This window comes from Xenopus tropicalis, chromosome 10, assembly GCF_000004195.4.
Source record: "Xenopus tropicalis strain Nigerian chromosome 10, UCB_Xtro_10.0, whole genome shotgun sequence".
NCBI classification, from domain to species: domain Eukaryota; kingdom Metazoa; phylum Chordata; class Amphibia; order Anura; family Pipidae; genus Xenopus; species Xenopus tropicalis.
This window is the reverse complement of record NC_030686.2, coordinates 11,787,019-11,809,735: the sequence shown is the minus strand read 5'-3', so window position 1 is coordinate 11,809,735 and position 22,717 is coordinate 11,787,019. Positions and strand designations below refer to the sequence as shown.

Genomic DNA, 22,717 nt, shown 5'->3' with positions numbered 1-22,717 from the left:
CATCGTGTTTACAAAAAAAGAGACAAGAAATCCTGTGTTTCTTTTGATACAGGACTCAGTAAGTCCCGTGAGTGCTTATGGCTGTATTTACATAGACCTTTCTTATAAAGCTTATTGAGTTTTTACCTTTCCTTCTCCTTTAATAGCGTTTACATTTACAAAAAGAAGTTTGGCTCAGAAACTTGTCTTTGGAAACGGCAATAACTAATATCTCTGTGTGACATAAGCCTAGAGCCAGTGCTACACAGAAAAAATCGTATTAGTCTTGTCAATATCGTATTGGCGATTCAAAATATCAATAAGTGTTCTTATAGCCCCACAATGGTGATGTAAGACACCCCCCCCCAGCTTGTTACCCCCTGAGCGCAGAGGGAGTGATCAATGAGGAGGCTTTTTACCTTATTACTCTGCCCAGGTCTGATTGTTTGACTTCAATTACCTTTGTTCTTCATTGCCAGTGGTGAGAAGATACGCCTCTTGCGCCTCGGACACACTTGTTCACTGGGTCAGTCCCCTAATATTAAGCCTGGGAACTGATTAACTCTTTAGACAATTAGCTATGGATTTCATGTAATATCCATTGTTACGTATGCCCCTTTTGGAAAGTTTAAACAATACCAAAATACACATTCCCACTTTCTAGTTAGCGATGCATCTGACCTATTTTTTATTCACTATCTGCCTTGCAACATGTCTTATTCTGCTGACAAAACCTCATCATCTAGTGCTAATGATGTCCTCTTTGTATTGACTTTATCAGTGTTTGTACATATTTATCATATTGTTGTCATATTGTTTGTCATATTGTTGCGGGCGACTAATCTCCCCGAAAATGTAAATCGCCGGTGGGATGGCATACGCAGTGGCGCGATTTGCGGAAACTTCTAAAGTTGCCCTTGGATTTTGCTCCCTGTGGCCTCGAAGCAGGTGCTTATTTTTTTTAATTTCTGGTAAGAAGGCAAGTTTTGGTTGCATAAAAACCAAGTATAATGCCAAACAGAGCCTTGTGTAGGCTACCAGTCTTTATAGGGGCTATTAAGTAGCCAATTATAGCTCTGCTTGTCACCTCCATGAACCTTTTTTCATGCTTGTGTTGCTCCCCAACACTTTTTCCATGCAATAAGGAAAGGAACATCCCAGTGCAATGCATTATGGGTTATGTAGTTCCTGCAGGCTGTCTGTAAGCTGTGGAGAAGTTGTTACAATTTGTAACATCAATGTTTTAGTCCCTCCTCCCCTGCCAGGATTTCAAATGATGCAGAAAGAGAAGAACTGTTTTGCAGCTGGATTTCAGCATATAAAATGGTATTTATTCCTACTGTTTGAAGGAACAGATTACAGGGATAGGTATATTAGGGGTTTCTGTGTTGTGTGGGGCTCTCAAATTTTGGTTCGGAAGCTGGAGTTCCCCTTTAAGTAAGCAACACAATCATGCAAAAATACATTTGTACAGTTGTCTTAAAAAGTTTGGGGACCCCCCCCCATCTAATTATGTTTAGTTGTTCTCTCTGTGAAAAGAAATTAACACAGCCTCTGCAGGAAACAAACTTCCATTGTGAGTCAATTATCTTTTTGTTTCAGATCTTCACTCAGCTGCTCAGAGGAGCCCATGGCTTGCAAGGGTCAGAGAATGTATTAAACTCCAGAACGTACTTAGATTAAGGACTAATGAGTTATTTAAGTGATTAGACTTTATTAGTAGATCTACTGGAATAGTACCCAGCATTTGGAAATGCTACATTTGGTGTTTTTCCCATTCACTTACATTGAGCAAATATATAGTAATTGCAGAATTATGTCATGTTTAGTGCCGGGGACCTGTCACACTGACATAAAAAGCTGTATAATTAGTCTTTTACAAATAAAACATGAAACCCCAATTTTTTATTTTATTAAAACATCCATACCTGTTATAATGTATTTAAAAATCTCAGCTGTCAATCATATATTGCCTGCTCCGCCTCTATGCCTCAGGCAAAGAGGCGGGGCAGGCAATTACTTTCACTATCCATTCTGCATGTTCTAGATGTCACTGCACTTCTCACATCCTCCCTTCTTCCTCACCATCTATAATTGTGTAGCCAGAGCATGGGTATGGGCAACAGGCCCCTCATTCTGCCACATAAACAAGATTTTGGGAGGATGCAAAACTTGTCTTGATAACACAAAATGGCAGCTGCTTATAAGCTGTAACCGTGGATTCCAAAAAAATAAAGGAAACAAGATTTAAATAATTTATATAGTGTAAGTAAAGTTTATTTTGCTTTATAAACACAATAGAAAAGAATTTGGAATTATTTCTTAGAGTCACAGGTCCCCTTTAATTCAAAAACAGAAAAAGAAGCTAGAAAGAAAACACACAAAATTGATTTTTGTTTTCATTCTTCACTAGAAATATATCTTTTTCCACACATTAATTCTGTGTACTGGGGATTTTTGTATACAGAATGTATTTTTGTTGACAAAATGTGCATTGGACCAACGGCACCCCATACAAGTGCACATCTATTCTTTGGCCTACCTCAGGACATTCTTCCCCCATAGCAGTTTCTTCCATTTTCTTTTCCGACAGCATAGCCAGACCAGGTGTAGATCACACCCTCCCGCTCACACACTGGCTCAGTCCATATGCCTTTCATAGCTCATGAGCACAACAATTAACAGCTGTCTTAAATTAAGTCGAGGTTCCACAGTTACACTATAGACTTGTGATACTTTGCCTAATGATGTTTTTTCGTAGACGTACTGGTCCCTGAATAGCAAGGCACTTCCAAATTCCTTCTATAGTTAATGAAGCAACACGGCAAGGTTCTTTGGCTCGCTTGGCTTCACAGAGACTGCTTCCGAGGCTGCCTTCATAGATGGAATCTGTATTTTGCATACTTTTCTAGAACTTATTTCTTCTTACAATATAGAATTTTTCTGAATATTTTCATGCTGAGAAGTTTCTGATGTCCGATGGCCAGTAGTAGGGTTTGGCCCTGGATCTTTTAAATAAAGAAATCATTTATCTTCACTTGTTTGGCTAAGTAGCCATCCCTTGATATCACTCCCACTGTAATTCAGCCATGGGCTTTGGGCAGCAGGATGGTATATGGCTTTTAGAGATCACTACCGTCTACCTATTTCCAGTTTCCTGCTATAAAACATCATTGTGGGCCAGATTATGATTAAATGTTTATATCACAACAAGGTACCAAAACGCTGCTGGGGCAAACAAGATCGCCAGTTAGCCCTAGTAGACCACTCATTGTACCACTTGGTAGCAGGGTAGGACTAGGGTGTCTGGTCTGAGACCTGTCTCGGGTGCTAGCCCAGGGGCACCTCCTCTGGGGCCCCTGCTGACTGCCTGTTCACGCACTGCCAGCCCGTTTCCCCCCTGCATGCACATTTTATTTTCACTTTACGGCAATCAGGGGAGAGAGGGCAGTGGGGGAGCGACAGGATAAGGCAGGCAGGGATTGGGTCTGGGTCAGCGGGGTTCCACGAGGGCCGGGTCCCACTGGGCTTTTTCCTGGTGTCCCGCTGGCCCAGTCTGACCATGCAGCCTAAGTAATTGCAAAGGTGTGCAGTCAGGTTCAAGGGAAGTTATCAGGTACAGCAGCTATTACAATCACTATATATATATATATATGTATGTATATTTTTATTTATAAAGCACTACTTATGAACGCAGCGCTGAACAGTAGATCTCATACCTCCCAACTGTCCCCCAATTTTTGCGGGACAGCCGCAATTTTAACGGCTCAGCCCGCAATCCCGGGTTCTTAATGAAAAGTCCCTCATTTCCTCTTGATCTCCTGCATTGAACACCAAAAAAGATACAAAGTTTCTCAAACTTAATTAGATAAGTAGATTGTAAGCTCTTTTGGGCAGGGCTCTCTTCACCTCTTGTATCAGTTATTGATTGCTTTATATGTTACTCTGTATGTCCAATGTGTGTAACCCACTTATTGTACAGCGCTGCGGAATATGTTGGCGCTTTATAAATAAATGTTAATAATAATAAGTAGCTTTTGGCAGAAAGCCCAGAATACTTAACAATCAACACCTGCACTTAGATACTAATAATATAAACAAGTTTCTTGGGAAAACTGAGACTTGCAGCTTAAAGGGCAATTTCACCTGAATTAGCAAAACTGTAATAACACAGAAAACAAAACCCCCAGAAATGTGTTTAAACTTTACTTAACCTGCCAATTTTTTTTTAATGGGAGTGGCATTTAGGGGGTGTGGCCACAACAATGGGCGTGGTCAAATATGTTGGTGCTTTATTTTTGCCCCTCTTTGCATTTTTTTAAATGTTGGGATGTTGTTGATATTTTCTCATATACCTTTTTTGTGTTTTTGCATGTCTACTGTGCCTTTAAAAAAAACTTGTTGAAATATACGTTATTATACAGTCTTTAGATTTTCTAAAATAAGCCTAAATCCACATAGGCTGAAGCTATAAAGAAGCAAGGCCTGATATTGCCTCTGCTCCCTTGCGCTGGATAATTTCGTTAGCAGACAGGGTTCTGGCATGGCTCTCTAGACAGATTTATTATCGTGAAGCTATCGGTAAATTTTCATTGCAAAATATATTTTAATCAAATTAAAATTAATTCTAAAAACCTTAACTTTGTCACTGTCAGATTGTTTATCCTGTAGCTGGAAAAGTGGCCGACACGTCAGGCTTTTAAAGCTACAGTATCTTTCTAATGTGGCCCAAGTCTAGTTTGGGCCTTTACTAAAAGCCTGTAATAGGTAGGATGGCTCAGTGAATCGGAATTGTACAGATATGGGACCCATTATCCAGAATGCTCAGGACCTGGTGTTTTCCGGATAAGGATCTTTCTGTAATTTCGAAGTCCACTAAATGATTATTTAAACATGAATTAAACCCAATAGGGCTGTTCTGCCCCCAATAAGGGGTAATTATATCTTAGTTGGGATCAAGTACAGGTACTGTTTTATTATTACAGAGAAAAGGGAATCATTTAACCATTAAATAAACCCAATAGGGCTGTTCTGCCCCCAATAAGGGGTAATTATATCTTAGTTGGGATCAAGTACAGGTACTGTTTTATTATTACAGAGAAAAGGGAATCATTTAACCATGAAATAAACCCAATAGGGCTGTTCTGCCCCAATAAGGGGTAATTATATCTTAGTTGGGATCAAGTACAGGTACTGTTTTATTATTACAGAGAAAAGGGAATCATTTAACCATTAAATAAACCCAATAGGGCTGTTCTGCCCCAATAAGGGGTAATTATATCTTAGTTGGGATCAAGTACAGGTACTGTTTTATTATTACAGAGAAAAGGGAATCATTTAACCATGAAATAAACCCAATAGGGCTGTTCTGCCCCAATAAAGGGTAATTATATCTTAGTTGGGATCAAGTACAGGTACTGTTTTATTATTACAGAGAAAAAGGAAATCAGTGTTAAAATTCTGAATTATTTGATTAAAATGGAGTCTATGGGAGACAGGCTTTCCGTAATTTTTAAAATTAGATTTATTCGCTTATAATGGAGTCTATGGGAGATGGCCTTTCTGTTATTCGGAACTTTCTGGATAATGGGTTTCCGGATAACGGATCCAATACCTGTACCAGCAAGATTAGATCTACTAAACGACTGTATTAGACTTCATAGGAAGTTTTTCTGAATGCATAACTGCTGGGGGTAATTTCCTAAAATGATGCTTCATGTATGAACATTTGATTCTTTTTACATGCAAGGTGTGCTTGTTATTATCATGTTCCACTAGCTTTAAAAAAAAAAAAATCCAAGTGTTTTTATCTAGAAACATGTCTACAGGGTTGCGGTTACAGGTATAGGACCCGTTATCCAGAATGCTCGGGACCAAGGGTATTCCGGATAAGGGGTTTTTCCATAATTTGGATCTTCATACCTTAAGTCTACTAAAAAAACAATAAAACATTAATTAAATCCAATAGGATTGTTTTGCATCCAATAAGAAGTAATTATATCTTAGTTGGGATCAAATACAGGTACTGTTTTATTATTACAGAGAAAAAGGAAATCAATTTTAAAAATCCTAATTATTTGATTATAATGGAGTCTATGGAAGACAGGCTTTCCGTAATTCGGAGCTTTCTGGATAATGGGTTTCCGGATAAGGGGTCCCATACCTGTATTATGCATTATTTTTTAATATATATATATATACACCATAAACATCAGTCCCTGCCCCGAGGAGCTTCCAAGCTAATTTCATTATGACATATATAGAGGGTACCAAGGTTGGAACAAAACTCAGCTTACCTCTGTCAATGGGAAAAGCCTATACAGGTATGGGACCTGTTATCCAGAATGCTCGGGACCTGGGGTTTTCCGGATAAGGGATCTTTCTGTAATTTGGATCTCCATAACTTAAGTCTGCAAAAAATCATTTAATTATTGAATAAACCCAATAGGCTTTTTTGCCTCCAATAAGGATTAATTATATCTTTGTTGGGATCAAGTACAGGTACTGTTTTATTATTACAGAGAAAAGGGAATCATTTAACCATGAAATAAACCCAATAGGGCTGTTCTGCCCCCAATAAGGGGTAATTATATCTTAGTTGGGATCAAGTACAGGTAGTGTTTTATTATTACAGAGAAAAGGGAATCATTTAACCATGAAATAAACCCAATAGGGCTGTTCTGCCCCCAATAAGGATTAATTATATCTTTGTTGGGATCAAGTACAGGTACTGTTTTATTATTACAGAGAAAAGGGAATCATTTAACCATGAAATAAACCCAATAGGATTGTTCTGCCCCCAATAAGGGGTAATTATATCTTAGTTGGGATCAAGTACAGGTACTGTTTTATTATTACAGAGAAAAAGGAAATCAATTTTAAAAATCCTAATTATTTGATTATAATGGAGTCTATGGAAGACAGGCTTTCCGTAATTCGGAGCTTTCTGGATAATGGGTTTCCGGATAAGGGGTCCCATACCTGTATTATGCATTATTTTTTAATATATATATATATACACCATAAACATCAGTCCCTGCCCCGAGGAGCTTCCAAGCTAATTTCATTATGACATATATAGAGGGTACCAAGGTTGGAACAAAACTCAGCTTACCTCTGTCAATGGGAAAAGCCTATACAGGTATGGGACCTGTTATCCAGAATGCTCGGGACCTGGGGTTTTCCGGATAAGGGATCTTTCTGTAATTTGGATCTCCATAACTTAAGTCTGCAAAAAATCATTTAATTATTGAATAAACCCAATAGGCTTTTTTGCCTCCAATAAGGATTAATTATATCTTTGTTGGGATCAAGTACAGGTACTGTTTTATTATTACAGAGAAAAGGGAATCATTTAACCATGAAATAAACCCAATAGGATTGTTCTGCCCCCAATAAGGGGTAATTATATCTTAGTTGGGATCAAGTACAGGTACTGTTTTATTATTACAGAGAAAAGGGAATCATTTAACCATGAAATAAACCCAATAGGGCTGTTCTGCCCCAATAAGGGGTAATTATATCTTAGTTGGGATCAAGTACAGGTACTGTTTTATTATTACAGAGAAAAGGGAATCATTTAACCATGAAATAAACCCAATAGGGCTGTTCTGCCCCCAATAAGGGGTAATTATATCTTAGTTGGGATCAAGTACAGGTACTGTTTTATTATTACAGATAAAGGGGAATCATTTAAACATGAAATAAACCCAATAGGACTGTTCTGCCCCCAATAAGGGGTAATTATATCTTAGTTGGGATCAAGTACAGGTACGGTTTTATTAATACAGAGAAAAAGAAAATCATTTTCAAAAATTAGAATTATTTGCTTATAATAGAGTCTATGGAGTCTAATAGAGTCTTTCCGTAATTCGAAACTTTCTGGATAATGGGTTGCCGGATAATGGATCCCATACCTGTATTTCTATTTAGGCCCTTCTCTACTCATATTCCTGTCTCTCTTTCAAGCCACTGCCACCCTAGCAACCAAAGAGCTGCTGAAATTCCAAACTGGAAAGCTTCTGAGCTACAGAAAACAAAATAATTCAAATCAAACCACAAATAATAAAAAATGACGACCAATAGCACTCTCTACACAATACTAAAAGTGCATTTGAAGGCAGGAGGGGCTGGGGGTGCCCTGGGATCCAAGTGCTGCTAAATGAGCACTAAAGGGCACACTCTTACACCCCAGGGTGCAAATGAGGCCTTTGGTTGCATTGTAAAATAAGCAGCCAATATAATGCTAAGATGTTAACATTTCCATTATTGGTTAAAAATGCATGGAAGTCTTTAGAACACCTTCCTCCTGCTAATATTACAGTAAAAGCTACTAAATATTCAAGCATGCATTATTGTGTACCTTGTCTCCAGTAACCTCCTACCCCTCACTCCAGGCCATTATAACACTCCCTGCTCAATTCTCCCAAAAGGCTTGACCTCGGCTTTTGTTTCTCTGGCCATGTCAATAGCTAAATTTAAAGGAAAAGAACTTTAATGAGCACTAGTTGTGCTGATCTATTTGAGGCTGCCCTATGTCTTGGAGTGCTATGATAATTAAAAAAAAAAAACCTTTCATCTATTTTTTTGTACATTCTTGGAATATTTCTGTATTGACCTCTGCTATAATTACAAAGTATTTTTTTTCCACTTTTCTCCAGAAAGTGATTTATATGAGTTGAATAAAGTCATAGCGGCTCTGGCATCTGTTTAACTAACAACAACACCACCACTAAATTGCACTGGCACTATGGTTCCGGGCACAGGGGTCTTATGTTCAGTTTCAGCCAGGGCACTGTCTGCCGGGCGTTTGTTGTCTCAGTGGATTTCCTCCCGGTACACCAGTTTCCTCCTTCACTCTAAAAAACATACAGATTATTATTAACATTTATTTATAAAGCGCCAACATATCCCACAGCGCTGTACAATAAGTGGGTTCCATACATTGGACATACAGAGTAACATATAAAGCAATCAATAAGCGATACAAGAGGTGAAGTAATTAAGGGTCCCCATACACTATAAGATCCGCTCGCCAAGCGAGCGGATCTTCACCCGATATCCCCACCTACGGGTGGCGATATCGGGGAGCATGTAAGCGAATTCGATCGTTTGGCCCTGGGGATTGGATTTTCTAACCTGGCCGATCGATATCTGCCCAATATCAGGCCAGATGTCGGTCGGCCAGGCCCCTCGGTTCTGCCCCTACACGGGCTGATAAGCTGCCGAATCGGTCCAAGGGACTGATATCAGCAGCTACTATCTGCCCGTGTATGGGGACCTTAACTGTTTGCTGGTTAAATTGGCTTAATGTGTGTGAATGTGATAGGAATCTTATCTAAGCTAGAGTCCTGCAGCTGGTTGGGTACCCACAAAAAAGTGGGTATGATGTGGGTCTGCAGGTCTGTGCAGGGTGGTTTTAATAAATAAAAAGGGTTGTTTGCCCAGGGCCTACCAGCACACATTTTATCTGGAATAACTTTTGGCAGAAGTATTGTGCAGAGTATTCTGCCTTTTTTCCTTGGCATCAATATTTTGTCATTTTTCTGCTCCTAGGGCTGTTTGTCCAGGGTGGCACACCTGGGCATCATATCTACTTCAGTAAGCGCAGACCATTTCTTCACTGCCTGCCTTACTATTCTGAACTTCACATGCTTGAGGGTTATTCTATCTACAAATGTCTTGGGGCAGTGTGGGCCCACCAGTGAAATTTTTCCCAGGCCCTGCTTGTACCTTGAAGTGGGTCTACGGGTCACTTTTCTTGTCTATATTCTTTATCTTATACCATATTATCTATATTATCTATAATTTAATGCTTTATACATTTTTTAAATGTTTTTTCCACCCACTTCTGATGGTGTCACTTCCAGTTTGCAGCAACAGCACTTCCTATTTAATGTTGGTCAGCGGGTTGCAGTTAATTGCAGGTTGGGTCGGGTAAAAGGTCCAACCAGCTTAAAATGCTGGTCCACAACCAGCATTTTAACCTGCTTGGACCTTTTAATTCATTTTGGTTTTGGTACATGTGTTGTGGGCACGGGTCCAGATCTCAAATACTGGTTCAGTGTAGGACTTTACTTTAAGCTCCACTGGGTCAGGGACTGATGTGAATGGTGCGTAATCTCTGAATATGTTGGGGCTGTATAAATGAAGAATAATAACGTTTAAAGATTATTTTTTTTTGCTTTTAGCAGACCTGCCAGAGAGCACAGCCTCCAGGGTGTTAAGAGATATCGCTATGTGAATATATCAATGCCTATTGTCTACCTTCAGGTAGTGTCCAATAGCAAACACCCAGTCTTCTCTTTTGGCCAGTGAGTCGGCCTTCTTGTATAAATGGCAGCCATATTCAGTGGCTGTTCTTGTTAAGAAAGCAATTACCCAAGCGTACAAGTACAGAATGGGCTCAGCCCTAATCTTCTATGAACACAAGAGTGCAAGAGGCTCCTATGTGCAGTCCCAGCAGCTGCTGAAGCCGACTCCATTGCATGTCCCCAGGTGGGAGCGCAGCGGGACTCCGGTGAATCTGCATGAATGTTTCTTAGCCGGCTTAATGAGCTGTGCAATGAGAGCTTCACATTTACCCTGTTTGTTTAACAATGATAAATGCAGCCATTTTTTTCTCTAAACTTTAGGTGCCCTTCATGCTCTTGTTCAGCGTGAGTCGGATTTTCCGCTGGAAAACACAACTTTACCGTGTATAGTAAAGGATGGCAGTCGGCTTAACTGACATATGTCATTGAAATAATTCAATAGATATTCGTGTCTATTGACTCCTCTCTCCTGTTTCGTTTGTTGTTAAGGAGGCCATTCATTGGTTAGATTTAAGCTGCTTATTTGGGTCCTTTGGAAGTAGCTGGATACACAGCCGCATCAGGGCTCCTGCACTTGCGCCCCCTGTGGTCAAAAATTACCCCTAATATCTGTTCATACACAGTCAGTCTGATGGTAACAATATAACATATGATGTTCCTGACTGGATTCCAAACTTAAAGGCTTATACCGGTATGGGATCCCTTATCCAGAAACCCATTATCCAGAAAGCTCCAAATTATGGAAAGGCCGTTTCCCATAGACTCCATTTTAATCAAATAATATATCATTTTAAACTGATTTCCTTTTTCTCTGTAGTAATAAAACAGTACCTTGTAATTGATCCCAACTAAGATATAAATAATCCTTATTGGATGCAAAACAATCCTATGGGGTTTAATTAATGTTTTATTGATTTTTTTAGTAGACTTAAGGTATGGCGATCCAAATTACAGAAAGATCCCTTATCCGGAATACCCTTGGTCCCAAGCATTCTGGATAATGGGTCCTATACCTGTATGCCATATAGCAGGTGAGCCAGCTCTTTTATGTCCAATTTGGCACTAGTTGTCTAGTTCTGTACTAGTTGAGGAGCACTGCCAGACCAAAGGGGTGCTTAGTGCTCTTTACCCCTAATAAATCATAAAAACAAAAATAACTCCCTATCTACAGTATATTCAGGATAAGTAGTCCATAAAATTCACTTATGCGCTACATAACCATATTGGATTTTCCAAAGTCCATTTTATCCTCGGTATTTGCTTTTCTGTTAAAAAACTCCAAATAAGGCCTATAGCATTGTCATGGAACTCAAAATGCCCATTATGCTATAGCCCCTGGGAATAATTATATATATATACATATATATATATTGACTTAAGTGCTTGGTATGGCTTCTCTTGTTGGGTGTGACAAGCAACTACTGCTCAAACTGGAAATGCTCCTTCCCATAGCCTTCTAATTCCCACCATGTGGGTGTCAGAGATAACTTGACATCTATTACTGCCCGCCATGTAAGCAGATCTCTGTTACACAGCCCAGGAAGCTACCATTTGTACTGCTCACGGGGGAGCAAACACAGTGGGCTGGTTGTTAATCATCTGAGCCCCAACCAGGATTCTTCTAAGGAGAGGGTATTTAGTAAACTAATTCCCAACAACATATTAACATTTCACGTACAGGGTATTATTGGTTTACTTCTATAATCAGACAAATTATCAGGAGATGATAGATAGATATCATATTTATCAGTTATGTTTTCCTTTATATTGCCATACCACAGTATAAGAAAACGTTATTCTTTTGGACTGAGAAGTCTGTAGAAATGTTACACTGCTTGAAATTTACTATAGCATATAATGTAGGTTATTCACATGGGGAATAGGAAGATGCAGGCAGCCTATACGCTGTACATTTAATGGCATTCAGGGGAATTCTTGAGGAAGATTGATATGGGTAGTTAGTGTCATTAACAAAGCGGCAGCTCGTTGTCAGTCCTGCGCTAAATAAGTAAGCAAGATATCATATAAATTAGGCAGTCGATTTACATGGAGACAGTATTGTTTAGCATATAATCGTGCTGCCAGCTTCCTTAACCCTTCAAAAAAAATCTAAAGAAAGGCAACTACAATAGTATAGTAATAAAACTATATTATTAATAAAGGCCAAACTAATTAATATTATTTGCTGAAGAAAAGAGGCATGTAGGAGCTACTGTGATCTGAATATTATACATAAAACTTAATTATAGCCATGACAAAGGTTTTCCAGCAACAGGTTTCATATACCAAAATGGAAAAATGGAAAGGGGAATCAATCCAAGGGACTGGCTCTGTGACTTACGGAAGTGACTAAATATGAAGAGTATTTACAACTGTGGGGCTGCTATCGGCTTTAGCTGGAGTTGGGCTCTTCATGCTCAGTGGTTAGTGCCTATGGAACTGGAACTGACGCCATGTCACTGGCACGGGACTGATTGGTTTCTCTTCTGGAACTTTCCACATGAGCACTCCTTTGCCTTGTCAGCAGCAGCACTGACTGCGGATCTTTAGTAAACTCTCTAGCACTACGAGCCTGGCATAACATCCATACATCTCCTTCTACAGCTGAAGTGGAGGGGTGTAGTATCTGGGAAATTCACTCTTACTGCTGTCTGCTTTCTCTTCCCTGTACAGTACTTTGATACAACTGACTTGGAATTACTGTAAGTAGGGCCAGTATTATGCCCAGTGTCGGACTGGCCCACCGGGATACCAGGAATACCCCCGGAGGGCCCAGGTGTCAGTGAGCTCTCCTGCCCACCCAACCATTTCTGATTGTGTTCCTTGTGTTCCTATACCATGGTCATTCCCTATTCCTGTATCAAAAAGAGAGAAGAAATGATAGATAATATGTAAGGAGAAGTGATTAAGAGAATAAAGGAAGTGAGCGAATAGACAAGGATAGTTTGGAGAGTGGGTCTGCGGTAATCTAGTGTTTCAAAGCTTTTTGCAGTTTATTTCATTTATTATATTTGACAAAATAATCCTATTTTTTTTTTTTAGTAGTAATATGGAGTTCCAAATTACAGAAAGATTTCCTATCCAGAAACAGCTCCCAAACTTTTTAGGCAACAGGTCCCATTCCTGCAGTCTTATAGTGGATGTAGAGGTAGGATCTGTTATCTGGAACCCATTATCCAGAAAGCTCTGAATTACCGGAAGGACATCTCCCTTAGACTCCATTTTAATCAAATAATTCTCATTTTTAAAAATAATTTCCCTTTTCTCTGTGATAATTAAGTACTTTGTATGTCATCCTAACTAAGATATAAAGAAATGTAATTAATCCTTATTGGGGGCAAAATATCCTATTGGGTTTATTAAATGTTTGAATGTTTTTGAGCAGACATGAGGTATGGAGATCCAAATTACAGAAAGATCCCTTATTCAGAAAATACCATGAGCATTCTGTTTCTGCCCTCTATCCTTTCCTTTCTTCATCGTTCTTCTTTTTTGCACATTATTCTTACCTAGTCAATTCTTGTAATTTCTGTGGGTTCCTGCTCTCGTTGCTGGGAATAATAGTTAGCTCTATATTCTATATAACATTCCTATAGCCAATTTGTATTTTTTATGTTGTTCTTGCATCAAAACCTTTGCCCCTCTAACACTATAGTGATCTAATTCTCAACCTCCATCTCACCAAAAGTCAAATATCTGTTTATAATATTGTGAGTGTTTAGCTTGACCCCATACATCCTGACTACTACCTTAGGCCCAAAGGCACAATACTCCCATGCAATCTGGGCGCACCAATGAGTATTGCCCCAGTCCATTTGCTGTGTTTACCACCTCACTATTTGTCAATTTACACTCTCCCCTACCTCAACATTCTCTTCTATTCTTTCTCCTTCACTTATTTTTGCTCCCTGTCGACCCTTTTCTCCTCTATCTAATTCACTGATGATTTTTGTTGGGGCCATGTAGGGTTACTGACCTGGTTCATTTTCTCAAAACAGCTCATTAGAGAACTGACTTACCATTTCTATAGGCAATTTGATATAAAGTGACCCCATACATTTTATGTTAGAAGATTAGCCCTGATCTCATTACCCTCTCTCATCTTCTACATCTGTACACATTTCTCTATACTGTGTATCTTTCATTGCTTCCTCCCATCACATCCTCCCAGCTTTATTGATTCAATTCACAGAATATCATAATATTGTATCCCTTTGCTTGCTACTTCTGTTTGGGATAAAAGTACAAAAAAAATATATTATTATATTACTTAAAAACTTTCCATTCTAAGCTGTAATGAATAGGGCACATACCTTTTGTATTGTACAGTTCAGAGGAATATGCTGGCACTTTATGTCAGTGTCCTTATGTTCTCTACCAACTAGGGTTACCGGCCGGTATTTGACTGGCCAACCAGTAAATCACCAGCTAGGACCGAGGGCAGAATTACAAATTAACCAGCGAATTAACCTACGAATCCCTTCTTTACCTGACCCTTTCTGCTGTCGGCTTACCCCAGCCTATATTCTACCCACTTCCCCGCCTACTCTGCCCGTTTCCCCACCCCACTTGCTCCCCCAACCCAAAGGCTGGTATAATACTTAAAAAAAGGTGCCAACCCTACTCCCAGGGATTGTGGGAAGATACAGTTTAAAAGAATGGAAGGCTTTAGGGCTAACAACTCCAATCATCATGCAAGGGGGTAAATTTATCATACAACAGCCCTGGTTTTACCCATGTTTTTCATTGTTATAAATAGGAAATGCCTGGACATCACAATTACTGGAGGGGTCACGGCTCAGAAACACTTACGTGAGTCCTCTGGTGCTGTTTGGTGGTTTTTATTGAAACAAATGAGAGGCAGTGGTCAAGGTATGGGACCACCCAGTGTGGCAAGCCTAACACTGACTCCAATCATAGTAGCTGTAACAAGATGCCCCTGTTAACCTCATAACCTACAATGTGATACAGATATGTTACAGGGAAGAAGATGAGTGTTGCTTGCTCTTTATCCTAATATCAATATAAATTGCCCATATATTCAGCTCACATGCGCACCAGTAGGAAGGGATTAACCTGCCTTGTATTTTAGTAGCCTCATTAAGACCAATTTCCATGTATCACGTCATTTTCTTCCTTTTTTTTCCCCGAAGTAATTGGCACAAACTTCAGTTTTTGACTTTGAGATTGTGGACAAAAGGTGATTATGCATTGCGCTCCTGATAAATGAGGGCGACACTGATCGGTATCTGTATCGTCTCATGATCATTGTCTCTCTGCATGAAGAGTGCTTGTCTCCCCTCTTAATCTTCTGCTTGATGCTCTTGGGCTAATCAGTGCATTTCTGTCTTCTCGCTCGGTACAAAGCGCTGGGGTTTGTCAGCCATGACACCACCTGTCTCCTCTCCCTTCTGCCTGGTGTGGAAACTTGAGAATAGCCATATTTTAGCTCTACCGGGTCACTGATAGGCTGTCTGTGATTTGCACAAGGGGCTGATAAATGGTTGGATGTTATTATACAAATTAGTTTTCTAGTATATATGAACCTACATGATTTAATGCAGATTCTGATCCTTTTTTGTTTAACCTTTGTTGGGCATTTAGAAGTATTTTATCAAACTGTTCCGATGCCTTTGTAAACCACTTGTTGAATATACTAGAGCACATGTATATAACAAAGGAATCAGGGGGGAACTTACGGCCGGTTACCTGTAAGGTTTAAAATGGGAGACAGAGACAACTAAATAAAGGTGGCCATATGCCATAGGATTCCCTCATTTGACGAGCTTGACAAAAGAGCAGGTCCTTCTCCAATTATGCCCACCTATGGTAGGAGATATTGGGCTAATTTTATCATTTGTCCCTAGGGACAAACAGTCAAATTACAACAATAGGAATAGGAGCCGTTGGAGCGAGGGCTGCATCGGTGAGACAATGTGGTCTTGGGTCTGATGGGAAAATCAAGCCTGCCCTATCAATATCTGCCGATTTTTGTACAGATATTGGTCAGTGAGGGCTCAATGCATGGGCAGATTAGCTGCTGAATTGGTCTGAAGGACCTGAATCAGCAGCTTAAATCTGCCCTTGTATGGCCACCTTCACTGTGTTACCTTACATAGAGCAGTAGTCAGGCAATCTTCATGCATGGCCAGTGTTATACTCATGAGATTATGTTGCTCCTCAACCCCCCAAATTGTTTTGAAGGACAAGCAAAGACCCAATGGCTGTCAACAGAAACTGTCACAGGCTGGCAGTCCATATGGGGCTAGAAAAATATCCAATTATTTAGCATCATACCGATGTGGCACACAAAGATTTCTGCATTTGGATGAGGCTTACAAGTATAAAAGTTTGGGGACTAGTGATGTGTGGATTTACCCTTAGGTCAGCTGGGTAAGGGTTGAAATTTGGGCAGCCATTGCAGGTTCAGGTTGGGTATGGGTCAGACTGGGAATGTAGCCTCTTTCTCTGCTCCCGAAGTATCTCTGTCTTGGAACATAAGGTACACGCAGAAGTGGAAAGATGCAGGTTTGGGTTGGGTGCAGATCCTACAATGACAACATTTTGCAGGTTAGGGTTGGCAGGTTAAGTATTAGTGGGTTGGATTGGGTGCAGGTTGAGTTTTTCTGGACCCGCACCTCATTACTGGGGACTTTGAACATTCATTCAGTTATTGTGGGTTTGTGCATCTTCTTGGACCAACATCTTGAGGATCACCAGTTGCCCATACAAATGTTTTTATATTTTGGAATGTTAGGAAAGAGTAAGGCTACTGCCACGCAAGGCTGAATAAGCCCCTATGCTTGCCTCAGCCTAACCTTGTGACTTGGAGCCACTGGAAGGTGGGAAATAACAAGGCAGTTATTGGAGTTGACATTTGGCCTTGTGCTTTAGGAATATCTGGAAGGCAGATGTTTGCCTGCCCCAGTTAGTAGCCTTTTAGTAGATCATGCCCCACCAGCCCCAAACATGCTGTGGTAAGAACGCTTGTTAGTAAACGAGTCCCCTTATCTCCCATTAACCATGTCTTCACACATATGGGGTAATAAAAAGCACTAAGTTTGCCCAGCAGCAGTAACCCATAGTAACTAATAAGATGTTTGCTTTTAAACAGGTGACCAGCAAATGCTAACTGCTGATTGGTTGCTATGGGTTACTGCTCCTGGGAAAACTTAGAGCCTTTTAATACATATGGGGGTTAACGTGTTATCTAGAAATATCAACTTTGTTACCGGGTACGATGGTAAATCACCACAGAACAAGGGCAGATCCATTTTATGAACAGGAAAGTGTTAGGAAATCTTGAATGCGAACAATAAATACAACTTCTTAATTTTAATGTGGCAAAATACTTCTCCTAAACTGTCAAATAAATATTGTCAGCAGAGGCAGGAAACAATAAGGCACGAATCCTGCGAGGCCGAGGGAGCGGGGAACAAACCTTTCTGTGAACCAAGACTCCTGCGTACATTGTGCGGGGCTTATCTTCCTGTAATTTATACAGCATTTTCATGCCTGTGACATTCTTGTGGGGATACAGAAAGCCCCATGCTGCTAATGGACTGAAAGTAAATGAAATTAAATAAGCGAAGCAAGGCTCATCACCATCGTCTCCCCCCTGGGTAATTCAATTCCTGAGTGCACACTGATGGGAGCGTGCTGCACGCTCGCTGTAATCCTGCTGCGGGCGGGAGACTTAACGTCTAAATAAAACTTTTACAGCGGCGTTTGTTATGCTCCTGCCAGCAGGGTCTGTATGCTGGTTTGGGGACACTAATGTAATATTCATATTTTCTCACATGTTGTGCACGCCACATAACGGAATACTAAATATTCCATAAATATACATTCCAGCTTAAGTAACGGGCTTTGCATTTTAATTTCCTTGCAGATGCTTTATTATTAACCATTCCGCCTCCCAGCATTGTCAGATTCTTCGGTCTTCAGATATATCAATATTTGTGCTCAAAACTTCCTGGCCACTGTGTCATATTCTATCCATTTCCATTCCCTGTGGCCCCCAATGTCCCCAGTCACTGTTCTGTCACCCCTATATACTGCGTGCCCTAACATTCGCAGACACTGTGCCATGTTTTCTCTTTTCCCATCTGCTGTGCACCTCAGCCTTCCTGGGTGCTATTATGCCATACTCTGCCCATGCCCATCTACTATGCAACCATCCACCTTGGGCACTGTACTGTACTGTGTATATTTTGTTCTCCATTCTTGTCAATTACCTTCTGTAATAAATAATTTCCACTCTTTTTTTTTTTTTTTCAAAAGACTCTGAAGTTGAAGAAGAACTGGATAAAATCTTTAAACAGGGCTATCTCGAGAGGAGAAAGAAAGGTAATGTGGCTGCTTTAGGGGTCTTCATACTGTTGTAGGACCACTATCTCTCTCTCTCTCTATCTATCTATCTCTATCTATTATCTATCTATCTATCTATCATCTATGTATCTGTCTGTCTATCTTTCTATCTATCTGCCTGGCTATCTATCTATCTATCTATCTATCTATCTATCATCTATGTATCTGTCTGTCTATCTTTCTATCTGCCTGGCTATCTGGCTATCTCAAGAGGAGAAAGAAAGGTAATGTGGCTGCTTCAGGGGTCTTCATACTGTTGTAGGACCACTCTCTCTCTCTCTCTCTCTCTCTCTCTCTCTCTCTCTCTCTCTCTCTATATATATATATATATATATATATATATATATATATTATCTATCTATCATCTATCTATGTATCTATTTACCTATCTTATCTATCTATGTATCTGTCTATCTGTCTATCTATCATCTACCTATCTATCTATCATCTATCTATCATCTATCTATGTATCTGTCTGTCTATCTTTCTATCTGCCTGGCTATCTGGCTATCTCGAGAGGAGAAAGAAAGGTAATGTGGCTGCTTCAGGGGTCTTCATACTGTTGTAGGACCACTCTCTCTCTCTCTCTCTCTCTATCTATCTATCATCTATCTATCGATATATCTATCATCTATCTATCTATTTACCTATCTTATCTATCTTTGTATCTGTCTGTCTATCTTTCTATCGGCCTGGCTATCTATCTATCTATCTATCTATCTATCTATCTATCTATCTATCTATCTATCTATCTATCTCTGTCTTGCCTCACTAACAGAAGGCATTGGGATTCAGTAGGGAATGGATTTTCAGAAGACCAACAATACATTACACAAACACACACATCTAAGTACAACTAACAATACATGAGGTCTTCTCCAGGTATTGAGTCCTGTAATATTGAGGGTCTGTCTGTAAATCCTTTGCCCCATCATGTATCCTTCTGTAGACGGCCTTGCCACAAGTGTTATGGTCTTTGGAGCCTCATGATAAATGTTCATATAATGTTTCTTTTCCCCCGATGCCAATAAGATCGTATATCATAATACTTGTTTTGTTTGATACACAGAATACAACTGCTGCATTTAAAAAATCTATATTGACCTGATGTACTTTCTTCGGGAATACTTGAAGTGCACTTTAATCCTCGTGCTCTCCTGTAATTGCCATGTATGATTTCGCCCTGTAGCCAGGTTTCTGATGCTTACTAAAGATAATCATTATGAATAGGAATGTGGAGCGAAGCATGGAAAAACTGGTTCTTGATTCTCTGCGGATCCTGTAGAGAAAGGAAAATAGAACGTATACCCCCAGAATGAATACTTATCCTACAAATAGTTTATATTATATTAAGTGACCTATTAAAGAATCTTGCCAAACTGGAAAATATTTATTAGTAAATATTGCCCTTTTATATCCTTTCCCTTGAGCCGCCATTTTGTGATGGGCTGTGTGCTCCCTCAGAGATCAGCTGACAGGAAATAATGCAGCTCTGTAACAGGAAGTAGTGTGGGAGCAAAAGGCAGAACTCATTGGCTGATGTGACCTAACATGTATGTGTGCCTTGGCTTGTTTGTGTGCACCATGAATCGTATAATTCCTATTTAGGATTACCCAATGGCACATACTACTAAAAAAGTATATTCTTATGAAAATGGTTTATTTAGATGAAGCAGGTTTTACATCTGAGCTTTTTTATGCAATATATTTTTATAGAGACCCTCATTGTTTAGGGTATAAGATCCCAGCTATTTTACCTGCAAAAGTCATTCAGGGCTAAAAAAAAATATTCTGATTGTTGTAACGTTTCCCTTTAGTTAGCCTTGTGTGATATATTCATTGTGGCTTGCCTTTCTTTTTTTTTTTCTAGATCATGGCTTTTTTGGATCGGAGTGGCAGAAGAGGTGGTGTGTGCTCACAACGAGAGCCTTCCTATATTATTCTAGTGAGAAAGGTATGTATGTGTGTATAACTTTATTTATAAAGCGCCACAAGGATACGCAGCGCTGTACAATCTTACAATATACAGAATTACACACAGGGAGGACAAGTGTTATAATAAATACAATAAATAAGTATAAATACACAGGGAGTAAGTGCCATGTGGTATGAGACACAGTGGGAAGGAGGTCCCTGCCCCGTAGAGTCATCAATCTCAGAGAAAGGTAAACAGAAATGGGGTATATGGGGGCTAATGTAAGTTTAAGTAATGCCAAGAGAACGTTTGCTTTGGTCACTGATGGACGGTTTAGAATGCCACCGACTATCACTCTTGGTTATTGCAGGGAAGCAGCCCAAAAATGGTTTCCTCATTAAAGATTCTCTAGCACAAATGATGCCTTACATTCGCAAAGACTCCCGGCGTGACAGTTGTTTTGAAGTTGTGACACCAAACCAACAGGTTTTCCAGGTAAGAGACCAACTCATTTACCAGGTACGGAGCCTAGTGCAAAGTTGGGAGCAAAGTGGCCTGATTTATTGCTCCTTGCCCCAGTCCAATTTAGTGCCCTGAAGTGTGTATCAATGCATTGCGGCCTGCCTTCTGCTGAGATGGGCAACCCTGGGAATTCTGTTAACATGCACATCATTCAGCACAGTGGGGAGCTCCTGGGGACACGGGCTTAGGGTGTCCTTTATTTTATACTCACTTATGATAGGGAACAAGCCCAATGTTTTCTTGTGTCATTGGGTGCTGCGCTCTGCACCAATTGTACAGGGACAAGTATTGGCAGTAAATGATGCAGTTTTGCACCCCTTAGCAGTCCAGAACTTGTGCCTGTACCAGTTGTAAATGAGCCTTTTTTCACTTCCAGAATCCCTAAATTGTACAAGTAATAAAAACTGCTGAGTTTTATTGTCTTACAGTTTACTGCTGCCAGCCCATCCGATGCCAGAGACTGGGTGGAACAAATACAGTTCTTGGTGAAAGGTGAGTCAGTCCATGGATAAAATACAGATTGAGGTAACATGTGGAAACATGGGAGGGACACCTTGGCCAAGTCTCACAAAATCAAACGTTTTTAGACTTTTTTAAAGGGGAACTCCACTGAAACACAACAGTTTTTTGAAAAGTTAAAAAAAAATGTTACAGTAGTTGACTGTCCTCAGCCTGCCTTCAGCCTGCATCCTCCCAATCCCACAATTCCCTGAACATCACAGTGCAATGCATTGTGAACTAGCTCGAGTATAAGCTGATCCGAATATAAGCCGAGGTACCTAATTTTACCTAAGAAAACTGGAAAAACTTATTGACTCGAGTATAAGCCTAATGTGGGAAATGCAGCAGCTACTGCTAAGTTTTAATAATCAAAATAAATACCAATAAAATTACATTAATTGAGGCATCAGTGGGGTATATGTTTTTCAATATTTATTTCAAAGAAAAACAGTAAACTAGCTCTGTAAGCGGAGAAGAGGATCAACAAAAACAATATGAATACTACCCCACGCTCATTGCACATTGGCAAACTGGCAGCAGACCCGATCCCGGAGGGATGTAAGGGGAAATAAATATTGCTAGTGGGAGCCTAGGCCAGGGCACTTGGAGGGTCTGGTTGCCTAATTTGCACACAAAGGAGAGAGGGTGCTAGTCTAGAGGGACCCATGGCACCCGACTCGAGTATAAGCCGAGGGTGACTTTTTCAGCACATTTTGGGTGCTGAAAAACTAGGCTTATACTCGAGTTTATACAGTATGTATTTCCTGGGTGCTGTCTGTAAGCTGTGGAGAAGTTTTTATCATCATGTTATTTTTTAACATCAATGTTTTAGTCCCTCCTCCCCTGCCAGGATGTCAAATGATGCAGCTGGATTTTATCTTATAAAAATGGTATTTATTCATACTCTTTGAAGGAACAGATTACAGAATACAGATTATTGGGTATTTCTGTGTTGTGTGGAGCTATTTAACAAATTTTGGTTTGGAAGCTGGAGTCTCCCTTAACTACAGGGTAGTCTTTGCCTGAAAGCCTAGTGTTATACTGAAAAGATTCTCACAGTGTTGTATAAAGGGGAGAATGGTGTTTTCTAAACTGCTCATTTACCTCCATGAAAAAG

The 22,717-nt window shown here is 39.9% G+C and overlaps 1 protein-coding gene across 2 annotated transcripts in view; it reads left to right on the top strand.

The window, feature by feature from the left end:
* The window catches only part of skap1 (src kinase associated phosphoprotein 1), a 195,936-nt gene that overhangs the window by 134,825 nt on the left and 38,394 nt on the right, over nucleotides 1–22,717 (top strand). For both annotated transcript variants that reach the window (XM_012971641.2, NM_001004990.1), the window contains 4 exon segments: nucleotides 18,576–18,641; nucleotides 20,533–20,616; nucleotides 20,948–21,072; nucleotides 21,528–21,591. In XM_012971641.2, the coding sequence (XP_012827095.2) occupies nucleotides 18,576–18,641; nucleotides 20,533–20,616; nucleotides 20,948–21,072; nucleotides 21,528–21,591 (339 nt within the window).